General features: G+C 40.6%; 1 protein-coding gene across 4 annotated transcripts in view; it reads left to right on the top strand.

The window, feature by feature from the left end:
- The window catches only part of ZNF385B (zinc finger protein 385B), a 100,960-nt gene that overhangs the window by 45,872 nt on the left and 38,289 nt on the right, over positions 1-16,799 (top strand). For all 4 annotated transcript variants that reach the window (XM_044427120.1, XM_044427121.1, XM_044427122.1 and 1 more), the window contains one exon: positions 6,630-6,740. In XM_044427120.1, coding sequence (XP_044283055.1) covers positions 6,630-6,740 — 111 coding nt within the window. The remainder of the gene's footprint in view (positions 1-6,629; positions 6,741-16,799) is intronic.

Here is a 16,799-nt window from a genome sequence, read left to right as displayed (position 1 = left end):
ATGCAAAAACATTTTTCATAACCTAATTTAGAGGAAAACATCTGCCATGCTTTACTGTAAGTAAAATATTATCTCCTGGCAGAGAACTCAAGCATAGGCTTGGCTTTTTACAGCTTACATCACACAGTTACGGAAAATATAAACATACACTGAAGTTCTGTGTCAAACACTTGCACACACATACTCGAGAAAGAGATGTAAACTGGCTCACTTTCTCCTTAAGATGCAACAGCTTAACAGGAGACACACGTGCAAAGCTGTTGCTGGCCAGGACATGTTGCTACTTGAAGAGGACAAGTGAACGCCTCCCTGCCAGCCAAAGTGTTAACAGAAGGAAAATATTTTTAAATGAAGTAATTCCCCAACCTGCCATCCCCGAAATGAATCAGGCTAAGCAAAGGGCAAAACAAGCAGCATTCAAGAAACAACAATATCCTAAAAATCTGTCTGAACGTGACATACACTAAACTGAAAGAAAAAAAAAAAAGCCTGATTAGGCGGCCGCTGCTCTTTGGAGCTGCCGCAGCCTCTACATTCCCTCAGTATGAGGTCTGCTGAGGCTGAGCTGCCGCCTGCTGGCACACCCACAAGGGCTCCCACCGGTCAGGCTAGTCGAAGTAGCCACCTTGATCTGCAGCAGCTGGGCACTCTCAGCAGTGCGCCTGTGGCCTCCTCCACTGGGAAGAATCAGATTGGTTCACAAAGCTGGTGGTATTAATTCTTTAATACACACAAGCGCTTCTGCAGGAGATACCCTTCTAAGAAGGAACCCTTCCCTGTGTTTACTCGTGCATATAAACAGCTAATGAGATGATGCCACTGGACCACCAGGCAGCAGCAGGCACAATGGATCAAGCAGAAGAGGATTAACAGAGGAATTGGAGACTTAGCATCTTTTATTACAGGGCCTGGGGCACCATTGTAGCACCAAGCCATTGAGTCATGCTGCAACTGGGGGTGGCCATGGAGAATGAGAACGTTCAGTCAAAGCTTTCCCAGTCACCACCCCGAATACTGATGAAACTTTGCCTTTGTGCAGATGCCTTATGTGTTGGAATAACTTTCAACCCAACTGCATGAGATTCATCCAGCTATTTCCAAAGTGAAATGGATAACAATTATGTTGGCTTTCTAAGAGCAGAACATGGAGAATTTAGTGCAGTGCTGTGTCAGTTTCAGGAAGTCCAGCTGACATTTTTGTTGTGCAGTCTTCCCCAGGAATAACTTGATAACATAGTTTAGCTGCATGCTGATTTTTTAGAGCAAGCCACACAGAGGTAACCTACTTAATGGTATTGTTAGGTGTCCACATGAAATTGTTAGAGCTGTCTGTGTCTTTCATCTGTGCTGATGCTATGGAACCAGAGTTCCTGGGCCAGCCCCTACCATTAGGCAGAGTGGAACAGTCACCTCAGGCAGCAGCAAGGTGTTTGGGGAGCGGGGGAGAGCTTCTGTTCTGCACTAAGGAGGACATTATGATGGGCTGGTGTCCTCCAGTACCTTCAGGTGTACTGGAGGACATTGTCCCATCATCATTGTTGCAAACAGATTAATCTACCACTCCAGTTGTCTTTTGAACATGGTATGGGAGGAGATGCCATTTTGATCTTTGCCTCAGGCAGCAAAATGTCTCGGGCTGCCCCTGCACAGTTCAGGCAGACCCTTTGCTACTTCCGAATGACCCAACTTCTATGGGCCACCATTATGGGAATTTATGGAAGACAGCGATATTTGCTATGTAAGCACCGCCTGCTCTTATCCCTCCTGCAAAGGGTTGGCAGAGCTGGCACTGAAGGTTGCAAATCTGAGGCTATGGCACATGGGACAAGTGCCTCTTGGAGCCCTGGGGTAGGGTTGACTGTCTTGTGACCTTCCAGATGTTTGGACCTAGAACACTCATCAGTCCTCACCAGCATAGCCAGTGGTGAAGATCATTGAAGCTGCAGGCAAAGCATCAGGAGGGCCACAGTTTTCTATCAAACTTGGGACTCTTTTTATTATTGGCTAGAGAAATGAGACTTCGTATAGATTTAAATATGTTTCTAAGTTATCATAAATGGAAAAAAAAATGTGGGGGCCGACCCAGCAGGCCCGGTGTTTTTGATGATTGATGTTGTTTTTAGTTTTTCTTTGTTTTTAGGATTATAATTTTGAATAAAACTTATTATTAAAAAAGGAGGGCCACAGTGTGAGTAGCCAGTCTCTCCCCACCCCAAATGTTCTCCTTTTCTCTTCCTAGCAGGGATGTCTAATTACAGCCTTTTCTTAACTTAAAGTGGGCCAGCCAGGACTGGCTTAGAGATACAAAGAGCGTAATGTAAAGGCAGGAAGCATCTGTTCGGTTAATGAGCCGGCTAATTTGGGATCGAGTTCTGCTCATGCTAGGAGTTATTCGAAACGGAACTCCCCTCTTTCCTTTTCCCTCAAATAGAGTTAACTCCACCTTAGTTTTACCCAGGAGAGGCTCTGCTCTGAGTCCAATGAAATCTTAACTGGGAATGAATTACAAACAAATTACTATTTTCAACATGGGTACTAAAAGTCCAATAAAAGGTAACTTTGCAGTCATGATACAAATTCTCCTTGTGAAATTGTTATAGTCTTCTTCCTCTCATGCTCTGGAACACTAGAGGCCTCTGTGAGTGAAGGAATGGCTTAGCCCCAGCTTAGTGAAACAAGAGCAGATCAGGATAAGTTTAGACTTTCTCATGGCCAGGTTTGGAAACATGGCTATTTAACATTTTGTAGTGGCATGCAAGACACAACTATGTCCTCAAAGATGGCGGTTGTGAAGGGCAAACGTCCTGCTCACCTTCACTTTCCCCAGAGAGGCGTGCTCTGTAGCAGTTTCTCTCCTGACCTTGACAGAAACTCAGAAGAAGAAAGGAGGAGCAGCACTGGAAGGGGAAGGGGTGGTCATGGATCCACAAGCCTCTTTATCCCCCTACCTGACCACTGAGAGGTAGGCCACGAAGACGGGCCAAGAACTAAACATGCTAAGGAGTAAGATTGGGTGGGCCAAATGCCTCCATCTTGACTGCCAGGGGTTTGGACAAATAGAGGATTAGAAAGAGTCATTTCCTTGGGATTCAATTCTCATATCATCTATAAAGTCAAGGAAGCTTTAGGCTAGATATTTTCCTTCAGCTGCAGACCCTCTGTCTGTGCTGTTGGGATAACGATACTGTACTGTATTATCAAAATTACTGTGCTAAAATGGTATGGCATTGTATTAGCTTGCACACTGTTGCATAATTGCACACTGTTGCATAATTAAGAGAATGAAAGGCTTAAAATATGAATAACAATGAAACACTATAAAAATACTATGAAAAATTAAGTTCCATACATTGTTCCCATACTTACCCATCTCATTGAAAGCAGTAGCATTCTTAAACCCTGGTTGAATTGTGCCCTGAATAGTTTTATTAAAATTATTCCTATCCTTATGAACAATGAACTGAGGAGATGCAGTTAGAACAAAGTCTGTGATAATGCTTTCTTTCTATTACTAGAGATTCTTTTTGTGCTATAAAACACCATTCTTCCTTGTAATTGGTATGTCTTGGGATGGATGGATCTGTTATCTCAAAAGTTTTTTTCAGTGGCTAATAGTTTGATTCTGTGTATGAAACAGCTTTTCATACTCATGACCCAGGAACCACTTCAGTGACCATGGATTTAAATATTTTCAGGCGTTTTCTTGAGATTCAAATACATTTACATTTTAGCATGTCTCAGTACCAATGCTTTGACTATTACATCTTTACTAGTACAGAGTAAGTTTATAAGAAGTCATTGTTTGAATAGTCTGTAGAATTGCATCACTTGTTGATGCTATAATAGAAGACCTTGGAGAATATGAGTCAGTTTTTCCTATTAGTAAGAAAAAAATCCAAGCACATTATTTAAAAGAAGTATACTTACCAAGGATGACTTTTCCAGTTAATGTTGTGTGTACGAGACAACCATGAAGCTGTTCATCTGGGCTCAAGGATGGAAAACGTAACCCCACAAAAAGATTAAAACTTGTGTCATTTTTTTTTTAATTCAGGAAAAAGATCTTTTGTTGGATGCAGACTTGGGCTCCCTGTATTCACAGAAAAGATTCAGAAGGAAGCTCCCACAGGAAGATAGAGCAAGCTGTTCCCCCCTTTCAATGTATCTCCCATGATGTTTGGGGCTCCCTCCTGCCCCTCTACAATGGATTTTAGGGGTAACAGAGACATAAAGGAAACTGAAAATTAATTTCCAAGTTTGGATTTTCTCCCCAAATAGACTGTGTTGGGTTCTTAACTTTGTTTGTTTGTTTGTTTGTTTGTTTATTCAACTTATCTTCCATTATACTAGTCAGAAGACTCTCTAAGTGGATTACAGTATTACATAAAATAACAATAATAAAAACAACATACAATAAAGCAGAGAAATATGCAGATGAAATATGCAAATTATTATCATTATCATTATCATTGAATTTCTGCAGTGCCCAATAGCCGAAGCTCTCTGAGCAGTGAATAACATCGATAAATACAATAACATTTCATGTAGACTGACTGCTGTGCTCTGGGTTCCTCACATGATTCAACTGCTGTAGCACTGGCATCTAAGTCCCATCAGCTGCAAAAGAAGTTATTCTAGAAATGCCTAGGAAATATATTACAGCAGGCCTCAGCTGAGTCTGAGCTGTCTTTATAGGCCCCAGGTGACCTCTGGGTGGCAGGTAGAATGCTGAATGGAGGCAGTGTGTTATTGTTTCTTAGCTGCTCTCACTGCCCAAAAAAACCTGATTATAGGCACATAACCAGGGCTTGATGGCATCCAGTGTAAGTTTTCTTCTTCTGCACTCATACTATCTCCTATTTTGCTTCATCACTCTCGGCTCTGGGGTATTCTAAGGCGCTGTATGAGCTGTACTACGGAGAGGCCATCAGGAGCAATCGTGTCAGCCACCAGGGTCAGAGTTGTATTCCAGAGATCAACCAGGGATTTGACAGAGACATGAACCATATCAGCTGAGGAATGCCTGAGAGCCCTCTGGAAACCCTCTGGATCCATTAGTCTCTGAAGACAGACTATATTAATTGGTCTCATTCCCTCGCAGAAAGGAAAAGTTGCTGTTAGTCTAAATCTCAGCAGGCTGTGAACTGATCCTGGCAAAGGACCAATTCAGAGTCCTCTGGCCTGGCTTGTTGCTTCCTTCACCAACTGCAATCATGAAATAGAATTTGTTCTTGGTTTATGATTTTTTGGGAAAGACAAGCCAGTATCCCCCGTTTGGATACTGTACCATTTCTGGTTTGTTTAATCAGTGGTGGTGGTGTAGAGCAAACAGGCCATGTATGTATATCAAACAAGCCAGGGTTTTCCGGATTCTTAGCTTACCATTACATGTGAGAGTACCTGCCTGTCAAAGGCACTTAGGCATAGTAACTTTAGAGAACCTTCATATTCAGAGGTAGTGTACCTATCCATAGCAAGAGCAGAGGATAAATGACTAGAATTAATTATTTTCTTCATTTCCTGTTTGTGCAAACTCTTGTTTTGGTTTGAGATATAATGATTTTTGGGTTTACTGAATTTTTAATGGTGAAAATAATAATAATAAAAATTCTCATAAAAATAAATTTCCAACTTTGCTATTACAAAAAGTTTTAATTTTGCTCTACTGCTCTAGAGAGATGGAGCGTCTTCCATGTAACAGCTGTTTTATATATTAAACATTGGGGTAACAACTATTGATGGTTTATTTCTTTACCCAGCGACCCTAGGGAAAGATCTAGAAACAACCTCAACCCATCACAGCATCTGATAGAGACTAATTTGAATGTATGTAGCCACTTCCCTCATTCTCTTTTAAGATTATGATTACATGCAGGTTATATGATTTCAACGTCAGCTGCTTCATTCCTCCACTTACTCACTTTTCCTTTTTGCTTTTCTTTTTTTGCTTCGCTATGCTTTTTACCTCCCTGGAAGAAAAGTTATAGAGAATCTGAAAGCATCTTGCCAACTATTTGGTGACCTAATAACAGTGATTACTTTAATATGGATATTGGCAGTAAACTTTGTGCAATCTTTTGTCCAACAGGTCTCATTTTTCATTTCACCAATTTGTCAACACATGCTAAATATATTCCATATATATTCATACATATCAGACATTTACATTTCTCCTCTTCCTTCCCTCTAAAAGGTACATTTAACTCTCTCTTTCAAGAGTGTAAATAAAATGGAGTGTGGGGCAAAATTGCTGCTTATGAGATTCAGGTTTGGTATTTAGCAATTTGGTGTAAAGTGTGGAGGTTTGGCCTCCTGAAGCCTCTCCTTCTTGCATAAATCTGACAATTATCCTCTCCTTCCATAAGAGATAGTCATCCTTTTAGTGATTAAAAGAGGGGAAAAAATTTGCTATTTTATAATGTTTGACTTTTGATGACATTCTTAATATCACATTTTTAGAGTTCAAAAATTGTTTCCTTATTTTCAAAGCAAAGGGCAAAATTTTCCAGAAAAAGATTATTTTCTTTCCCATCCTATTACAGAAAGTCTCAGGGCAGTCTTATTTTCAGCTTTTTTTCTTCACTCTGTGTAGTTCTTATAACTTGAGTATTTTATTATTTGCTCCCCAGATGGATCCAGTGCAAAAAGCAGTCATAAACCACACGTTTGGAGTGTCACTCCCCCCAAAGAAGAAACAAGTCATTTCTTGTAACGTCTGTCAACTTCGCTTTAACTCTGATGTGAGTATCTTCAGTCTCTGCTTTTGTACTGCTGCATCCAAGTGGTCTGACTACATTTTTAGTACATTCATACCAGTATATAAGAAATCTTGACCACTCCAGATTGGATATTAATTCAGATAGAAGGCAATTCTCTTAGATCTGAAATTTTCGAGACTGAATTGGCACTAATATGTTAATCTGCCATATTTAATAACAAGAATTAACAAATATCCTATATGCTTCTGCTGGTATCTCAGCCAGATGCAAGCAGAGGAAACTATCAGGAAATCACTGCAGAGCAGATAAAATGACTATTATGTTAAAATACAATTCTATACATTTCTACCCTGAAGAAAGCTACATTGAGTTCAGTCAGGCTTATTTGCAAGTAGATGGGTATAGGATTTCAGCCAAAATGTTTTTCTGTTGTATTGAAAATTAATAAAATGAACTTTTATACAAACTTTTATATATTTAAAAATAGAGGTTCACTGGTTTTCCCAGTGCTTTTGCATTCACTGGATAGAACACTAGAAGGTGTTTATTTTTAAGTGAGCAGTTGGGGAATATTCTGATCACATGAAATTAGAAACCTAACTTTAATATTTTAATAGCAGCTGAACATTTAGGGAAAATATTGGGGATGCCCCTGTGGAGGCCAGTCCTAACTGATCCACCATACAACTGTTGCCCTTATCAGCCCACACCATTTTATGAATACTTAAAAAAGAACTACATACTACTGGAACCTACAGCAAAATGTTGCAGTATGGAGTGTTCTGTTCATTCTGCCAACAAGCCATGCCTTCTTTCAGGATGCTTCATTCTATTCTCTTTCCTAGTTCCCTCCCACTTTGCCAAAGTTAAGCAGTATCCCATGGCCCACCAAGCTTGCTCAGTCTTCATTACGCTGTTTGGGAGTTTCACACACATACAGACATCCCTTTGGCTTTCAGCTCTAAAGATGTGCTTGCATTTTAGTAACCTTTAGTGTTTCCACAAGTCTGGTAACTATCTTCCTTTTGTGAATGTTGGGGGTGTCTTTTTTTCTCAAGAAGGACAGGTGCATGTATATGCCGATGTATTAGAATGGCTTTGGTATATCCATGGACTATCTGAAACTATGGATTTGAGCTTAACATAAGCCAAACCCATGTTTGATGTACAGAATTGACCTATTAACTCTTAAAATAACCCAAAAGAATTCGTGATGGAAATGAGGTGGTTGAAGTCCCAACGGTGAGGGTTTTTAAGAATAGGCTGAACATGCACATGGTAGGCATGTCAAGAAAGGAGCCAGGGAGCAGACTGTCTCCAGGTGATGGTGCTGGGGAACTTCTGCTCTGCGCCATGGCCTTTGTGCTATGGAGTCCAACAGGGCTCTATTTTATCCCTGTGCTCTTCAACATTTGCATGAAACCACTGGGGGAGGCCATCAGGGGGTTTGGGCTGAAGTGTCATTAGTAAGCTGATGACACCCAGCTCTACTTTTTTTTTTTTTTTCATCAAGGTCAGGTGAGGCAGTGATTGTTTTGAACCAGTGTCTGAACTCGGTAATGGACTGAATCATAGCATCATAGAATAGTAGAATTGGAAGGGGCGATGAAGGCCATCAAGTCCAGCCCCCTGCTGTTGCAGGACACCATGTAACAGCATCCCACTGGATGTGGGCCAATAAGCTGAAGCTCACTCCAGAGAAGACGGAGGTGCTGTTGGTAGTGAGTCCGTCTGTTCAACTGAGGAATTTCCAACCTGTTCTGAATGGGGTTGTGCTCCCCCTAAAGGACAAGGTTTGCTGCCTTGGAGTACTCTGGATCTGGAGTTGTCACTTGTGGCTCAGATGGACTCAGTATCCAGGAGTGCTTTCATCAGCTTTCATCAGCTTTATCAGCTGTGTCCTTACTGGGGAAAGGAGTGCTGTAGTTATCCATGTGCTGGTAACCTCTCACTTGGACTACTGCAAGGGACTGCCTTTGAAGACAGGCTGGAAACTGCAACTTGTTCAAAACCAGGCAGTGCACTTGCTGACAAGGACCGGCATTCGTGCGCACAATACATTGGTTCTGCACAGGCAACATTGCCTGCTGGTCGCCATCCAGGCTTAATTCAAAGGACTCAGATTAATATATAAAGCTCTAAACAGCCTGGACCAGGCTATCTGAGGGACCGCAGGTCTCCAGTCACTGTGTCCAACCTCTGAGGCTCTCCTCTGTGTTCCTCCCCCGAGTGAAGTGAGAGAAGAGGGGGCAAGGAGGAGGGCCTTTTCTAGTATTGCACCCCAGTTATGGAATGCTGTCCTGCACGAGGTTAGGCTGGTTCCAACATTATATTCTTCTAGCCACCAGCTGAAGATGTTCTTGTTTCACAGGCAGTTTGGAGGGTGAATCTCTTGGCCTTTGCTTTTAATGTATTGCTTTAAGGTTAATTGCTGCTACCATTTTATAATTCTATAATTTTATATTTTCATGACTTTATGGATTGTGTACAATTATATTTGTATTGTTGCCATAAATTTGTTTTCTATTGTATTCCCTCTTCAATATATTTATTTTATTTATCTTATTTATTTAATTCTTTTAATTATTATTAAAAATTTTATTACCTGGTTGGTTATCACTGATTTTATTGTAATTATTGGTTCTATTGTATTTGTTGATTTTATTGTATTGCATTGTGGCACTGATTATATGTAAGTCACCCAGAGAGGCTATAGCCAGTTGGACAGCATATTGAATGAATGAATGAATGAATGAATGAATGATATAATTGCATCCTCAAAGTATTTTAACAGATAATAAACCTGCTTTCCCAACCTGCTCTGGGTTCTTTAGTTCTGTGTAAGTTCTACATAAAACCATTCAGATCAAGCAAGCAATCCTAGTCAAAATGTCCCCTTTTTAAAAAGTAAATTAAAATTAATGCATATGATAGGTTTCCATCTGATTAACATTTTCCTTCAGTAGTTAACCTCAAGACAACTAATTATCTTATGTAGCACATTTAAAACATCATTATACATATCCCTGCAAATGCAGTTAATGTTGTTTCAGTGTCATTAACACAGAAGTGAAATACAACATAAAGAGCAATGTGATTTCTTGAAACTAAGGCTGATCTGAATGCCAAACTCTGGAGAAATTTTTAGTCTTGGGTTGTCGGGTGGGCAAAAAGTACCCAAAAGTCAGGAGAAGAGGTTGACTTGGTAGGGTGGGTGACTTGGAGTTCAGGGGATACATGCAATTTTGTGAAGTGACTGAATGGTCTTTCCATATTTCTTTTCAACTGTCAAAGAAAGAGAAGCAGAAGTTGCTGCTTGCATCTACATTATGTTAGGAATGGTGCTAGGACCATCAAATACCAGGGCTGTAGTGGCAGATTTTGAAGCGCGGGGCTTATTGTGGCAGTCACCACCCCCATGCCTCTTCGGGGAAACAGCAATGTTCATCCCTATTAAGAAAATAATTTTCTTAATTTTCCTAGCAATTTCCACCTGCTAGGAGCATGCTATTTATTAAGCTATTGGGGTGGGTCTAAAAGGCCAGACCACCCCAAAGTATTTTGTATTATGACAGGCATGTCTCATAACTGTATACCGGCACTGAATAATTCATCCAGCCTGCCCTCCACCCAGATTCACATCCAGTTATGGAGAGGATTTCAGCTAAGCTCAGAGGAAACAAGGGGGTTGGCAGATGATGTCATTGTCCAGGCTAATCAAAAAGTTCCTGCAAGCCCTGACTTCCCTACACCACTGCTCACCACCTGGTGATGCAGTGTGGTTCCTAGAAACACTGCAGGGAAAGCCAACTTTCTTCTTGTACATTATTATAGGAGATCACACTATATCATCATCCGGCAAAGTTCCCAGTAGCATTCTTAAGACAGTGTAAAAGCAACCCACTGGTACTGTTGAGTATAGCATCTAGAGTTTCTTCAACATTAAATTAAAAGTGGGAGGGACAGAGGCCTTCCGGGGGGCCCCTTCTAGAGCCCCCTACAAGCCTGAGCTCGGCACTCCCGATGCAATACAGAACTGAGTCTGGTACACAGACCCTTGCGTTGTCAGAAGAGTACAATCAAATCCAGGCTTCCAAATTAAGAGGTTTTACTGAGATTAGAGATGAAAAATTAAGGAATAAGGAAGTAATAGAAAAGGCAGAATTTTAAAAAGCTTAGCTTTTCCTCATATCCAATTCTGTGATTATTGAGACAGATGTGTGCATAGTTATAGCAAAACCACTGATGTACTGAGAGTGTACTTTCGTGTGTAGGTTTTTTTTCTTTTGTAAACAGCAAGAGCAACATCAAACCCTAATTTCTATCTTCTTGCTTTTCTGTGCAAACCACCAGAGCAGGTCAAAGAATAACAGTGGAGGAGAAAAGACTCCCAAATAGCCCTGCTTCAAGAACATCCAGCTTTGCCACCGCCTGCCCCGTGACAGCTATCCTCTACAGCAGCTGTTCTGTTTGAGGCAGAATATCCCAGAAACTGCTGTATAATGTCAGGCATCTGCAAATATAGCTTGTCCCAATCCACAGATCCTGGTCTGGCTGTGCATGCAGATTTCAGCAGATACTCTTACTGAGTATATGGTTGGCCTTGTTAGCAGCCCTTAGGCAGAGAAGACAGGACGCCCTTGATTCAGTGCTCCTGTTCTCCCACACAGAGGATTGGTGTGGTCAGCACTAACATTGCCAGCTGTCTAGTGACATGTGGGCATCTGTAATAGCGTCCTGATCCGGGAAACAGAACTTACATTAACAGACACATGTGCTATATGTCAAATCCAGGGAGAGAAAATGACCGTGGCGGTTAGTCCATCTGCATACACTGTGCTTTACAAGGAACAGGTTTGAAAGATCCCTGCCCCAAGGGGCTTGCAATCTAAAAATACACAAGATCACAAAAGAGGTATGGGGTGTGGAAGAAGGAAGGCAAGAGGGAAGCAGAGGAGGAGCATCCACTTGCTTCAATTACATGTACACAGACCTTGAGCCAAGTGATTATTCTAAAATCTTCACAGGAAAGATTATAATTTTGTATCTGGGAGATCCAGCCTACAGAAGGATCTACTTGCATTCATGAGCTTACGACCACACAAAGACAGATCTAGTCAGATCAGAACCAGTGTCTTTCCATGGGACTACATTAGTTTAAGGCAGCAATGCTACCTTCCTGGATAGTAAATCGGACTGACTGAAATAAACATGTCTCTGTTCTTCCAGATTCTTTCCATCAAATCTTATCAAAGAACTGTATTCTCAGAATAATAATTCTTGCTTGGCTATCTAGCCACTTTTGATTAAAAACAGAGTGTTTGGGAACCTCCCTCTTTTCTATACATTCCAAGTATTTTGAAGAATACTTTGCTAACTATATGGATTACAGGGCAGTTCACAAGGGGAAAAAAATGACCTCCAAGTGACCCCTCTTCCACTGGCTATGGGAATTGCATGGAGAAGTGGAATTCACAAGAAGGGTCAGTGCATAGACATACCCTTCTCTTATTTCCAGGATCAAGATGAGATTTTTTTTTTTTTTTTTTTGAGGGTGGGGTGGGGGCGGTATCTGGCATGCAAATTCCAGAAAGTACCTGGCATGCAGCCTCAGCCTATATGTAGATTTTGGAGACATACACTATTCTAGATAAGGGTTAGAGTTAGGGTACATCATGATTACAGAAGTCACAGGAGATTCATATTCAGACCTGTGCTAGCTCACACTCTTTTTCCATATGGAAGTATCAAAGAATGGTTAGGAGAGAAGTCTTTGTGAATACCTCTGTGAGCAAGTCTTAGATCTTTAAGATTGCAAATAATTTCATTACTAAGGAAATAATTGTCAAGTCTTGAAAGAGATTCTCTGGTGGTCAGGTTAGTTCAATGGCACTTTTAGGATGCAGGCTGGGAACACTTGAGATGAAAGGAAAGGAGACACAGCTAGAAGACAGCATAGTGATAGCAAAGATTCACTGCTGGGAGACGCTTATCAAGCCTTAAAGAGGTTCTCTGGATCACATGAACGCCAAGTCCCGATATTGGAAGACTACAAGATACCATGATGACTGCAGTCTTATTTGTGGAATGACAGTGCCCCAAGAAAACATTTGAAGTCTCAATTGGGGTTATGGAGCAACCAATAACTTTTGAAACTTTTCAACTACTGTTTATCATTAATGTATGTATATTCACCCTGACATATTCCTAAGGCTCTGGACCAAATTAAAATAAAAACCCAGAATGCTAGTTGATACTAAACATGCAGAAAGAATCAATAGCATTCAGTGGAAATCCACCAAAAGTGTAGCTGGATTTTTGTCAAATCCCCCCCTTCTAAATAAGACTATTTATATTGATTCCTTAAGTTTGGAGGGTATTGAAGCAGATAGGAGGTAATTAAAAGCATAAATCTCAGGAAGCCTGTGAAGGTAATTCTCTGCTTTGCAGGCAGAGCTGACAAAATGATGAACACTTCAGCTCCAACATGACAGAAATATTACATGATTACAGGCTGCAGGGGCATAATGCGCTGAAAGTTCTCTTCAGTCTTGGCTATTTGACAAACGCTTTTAACAGAAGTTTCTCGTTTTCTATCTGAATATATATATAAATGGTTTCTCCATAAAAAATTGCCTTAGCTATTGTCCTCTTGTCTTTCCATGTCCTTTTCAGTGATGCCCTAAAATTAATCAATTTAGCTGCGGGGTACTCAGGCCACATGTAACATGGAACTGTGTTTTCTAGGGTACAGGGGAAGTCCCTCCTACTGAATTTATTGCATTTACCCTAATGTCACCTGTTCCCCCCATTGCCTATCATCTCCCTCCAGTGATGCCCACTTCCAGGAAGACTCTGTAGGAGCCAGTCTCCAAGATGCTAGAGGCCGTTTTCTGGTTGCTGAGGCAACTGCTTTCTGAAGGCACTGCTGACAGGAAAGTCACAAGAGCACACGCTTCAGAAGTGAAAACCAAAAGCATGCTAGAGGTGAAGGGGTGGTGCTTGAGGGAAGCAGTATTAAAATAATTTTGAAACTAAATGCATGTAAATACATAACATTGCATTGGAAAATTGAGGATTCCGTACACTTCTGAGGTGGCTGACAGTGCACAATATTTCTAAAATCACAAAAAATCATCATAAATTAAATGCAGTGCTACAATTGGAATTATAAAAGGCAGCAGAAATTAAAATAGTCTGGCAATGACAAACTGTCAAAGAAAATAAATCCAGGTCTCTCCCTCCCCCAAAAATAAAAAATTGTGCCAAAACTAATACCAAGTTTGTGATATTAGTGAAATAGCCTTGGTTTACTGTATCTCCTGAAACTGCATAGCATCTAAACCTGATAGGCCTCCCTGGAAAGGCTTTGGTGCCATGACTGAAAAGGCTCTGCTCAAGGAGATACCTTGTTGTTATGTGCTGTCAAGTAGCCCTCCAAAATGCCCTATCCATGGCATCCCTGCTTAACTACTCTAAACTCAAGGCTGTGGCTTCCTTTATGGAGTCAGTCCATCTCTTATTTAGTCTTCCTTTTCTTCTCCTGCCTTTGACTTCCCCTAGCATGATTGTCTTCCTCATGGAACTTCACCTTCGCATGATGTGTCTGAAGTAAGATAGCCTCAGTTTTGTCATTTTTGCTCCTAGAGAAAGTTCTGGCTTGATTTGATTTAGGACCCACTTGTTCAACTTTCTGTTTCTCCAGAGTATTTGCAAAGCTGTCCTCCAGCACCATGTTTTGAATCCATCAATTTTCTACCTATCAGCTTTGTTCACTGTCCGGCTTTCACACCAATAGATTGTGATTGGAAATACAAAGTTTTGGATGATCTTGGCTTTGGTCTCCACTAAATGTCCTTGCACAGATAATCTTTTCAAGTTCCTTGCCTTTTCAAGTCTGCCTTCTTTGAATTTTGTCACTGCAGTCTTCCTCTGAATTGATGACTGAACCAAGGGGTGCAAAGTCTTTCATAATTTTAATTTCTTTGTTGTTAACAGTGGAGTTCAGTAATTCTACTATAGTAATGATTTTAGTTAATGTTTTTATTATGTTACTGCTGCTTTCTGCCAGTGATACAGTATCATCTGCATATCTTAACTTATTGATGTATCTTCCATACATTTCTTGTAGCCTGATCCATCTTTCCATAACATAATACAGATAGAACCAGATAGGGAGATAAAATATTCCCTTTTTTGGTGCCTTTGCCTGTAGGAAACCGTTATTTATTTTATATTGTTATGTTTGTATTTTAATGTATTTTATTTTGTGTTGTGTGCCGCCCTGAGACTTCGGCAAGGGGCGGCATAGAAATGTTTTAACAAACAAACAAATAAAATCAAGCAGGGGGTTGGACTTGATGATCTCCCAAACCTCTTCTAAGTCTTTGATTCTAAATGTGTATGTTGGTGCAGAGGATTTAAATCTATAGACATCATAGTGCAACAGACAAAAAGAAGGCTTCTTATTAGGAATAATAGTGTTTTGTAGTCAAAATGTTAAAAATAGGGAAACACATGCTTATTAAGGACAATCTTTTTTCCCCCTTTCACAATTTAGTTATTTCCCAGTGAGGGGCAAGACAATACTTGTGCCAAAAGTCCCTTGTTTCAGACCATTTGAGGCAATCAAATATGGCTCTGGTCATGTGACGCTAGGCCACCCTCCCCCTCCATCAAGTAGCTTGAGGAAAGGAGACGTCAGTATGAGGGCAAACTGTCAATCCTGCGTCATCACAGCAGCAGCAGTGGCAGCAGATTGTTAATGTGATTTTGCCTTGGTAACAGGATTGTAATTTAACGTTTTTAGTCATTTCTGGTCCCTCAGCAATTGGGCTCCCTGCCTCTGGGCTAAAATAAATTAATCTGTTTATCCTTAATAGTTGCTACAAGGCTGTAATTTAAAATATAATATAGAATCATATCATCAGAGAGGGGGGCAACACTTTGCACGCAGAGGTTCCTAGGCTCAATCCTGGAACTCCCAGGTGGGACTATGAAATAATCTGCCCTCAAACCTGGGGACTTGGCTCCATGCAGTGTCTAGAATTTTGGGCTAGATGGACCAGGGGTCTGACTTGGTGTAAGGCAGCTTCCCATGTGGTTAAAAACGTGAGAATATTGCTAATACTCTGGAAGTCTCCAGAATGAAAAGCAGGATATCCAAATAAACATTTCTTGAAAAATTCACTTGGTCTTATGTTCTAGAGAGGGCGAACATTTCCCAAACCCTTTGTTTGGATTTGGGTTTTGCCCAAACGTGTTTCAGATGTGGATCCCAGTGAATGCAAATCCAGCTAGTACTTTACTGGAGCTCTGTTAGTGAACATCTATTAATGAGACTGGATGAAGATGTTCCAGATTTTGCTCTGGTGTCTGAAAATTGGTAGATAGTCAGCTTCTGGTTTACAGATTTCACTTCCATCTTCACCCAACCAAAAGACCACTTGGAGCAAGGAGCCCTTCACCAGCTCATGTGATGTGTGGATTGTCTCTTTAACTTTTTTTTCTTTGTTCATTTGTATCAACCTCAAATGTTAAATAGTGTTACAGCTGGGAGGTTTTCATTTCTCCACATGAAACAGTTTCAAAAGAAATAGCTACTGTTCATTAAGTCCGAGTGTAAAATATTTATAGATACGAAAATAGGCTTCTTTCCCCACATAATGAGTTCATGCCTTATTCCCCCTTCCCTCCTCAACTTTTGAGTGGAGCTAAAAGGCCAGATTAATCAAAGGGATAATGGGCAGATATTTTATGGTGCATATATTTGAAGAGTAGTGGGTGGGAATTGGCTAATTTGCATGTTATTATCCTGACTAGTTACAGCTAAGGAAGGCAAGCACCAGGCTCTAGACATAGCATTTTTTATTACAGCTCCATACTCTGAACAGGGAGGAATAAGAGTCCATCTAGCTATCTATGAATTTAAATGTTACTTAGCTGTTTCCAAAAAAGCTAGTATTTCATGATGGTGTTTCATTATGGAATAGGAACATGGGAAACTGGCGTATACCAACTCAGTCAGACTGCTGAAACATCTGGATCGTTACTGTTTATATCATTAGATGTAGTCTTCCA

This window comes from Varanus komodoensis, unplaced genomic scaffold, assembly GCF_004798865.1.
Source record: "Varanus komodoensis strain SLA01 unplaced genomic scaffold, ASM479886v1 scaffold18_1, whole genome shotgun sequence".
Lineage (NCBI taxonomy): Eukaryota > Metazoa > Chordata > Lepidosauria > Squamata > Varanidae > Varanus > Varanus komodoensis.
The sequence above is the reverse complement of the archived record's forward strand: the minus strand, read 5'-3'. Positions and strand labels throughout refer to the sequence as shown.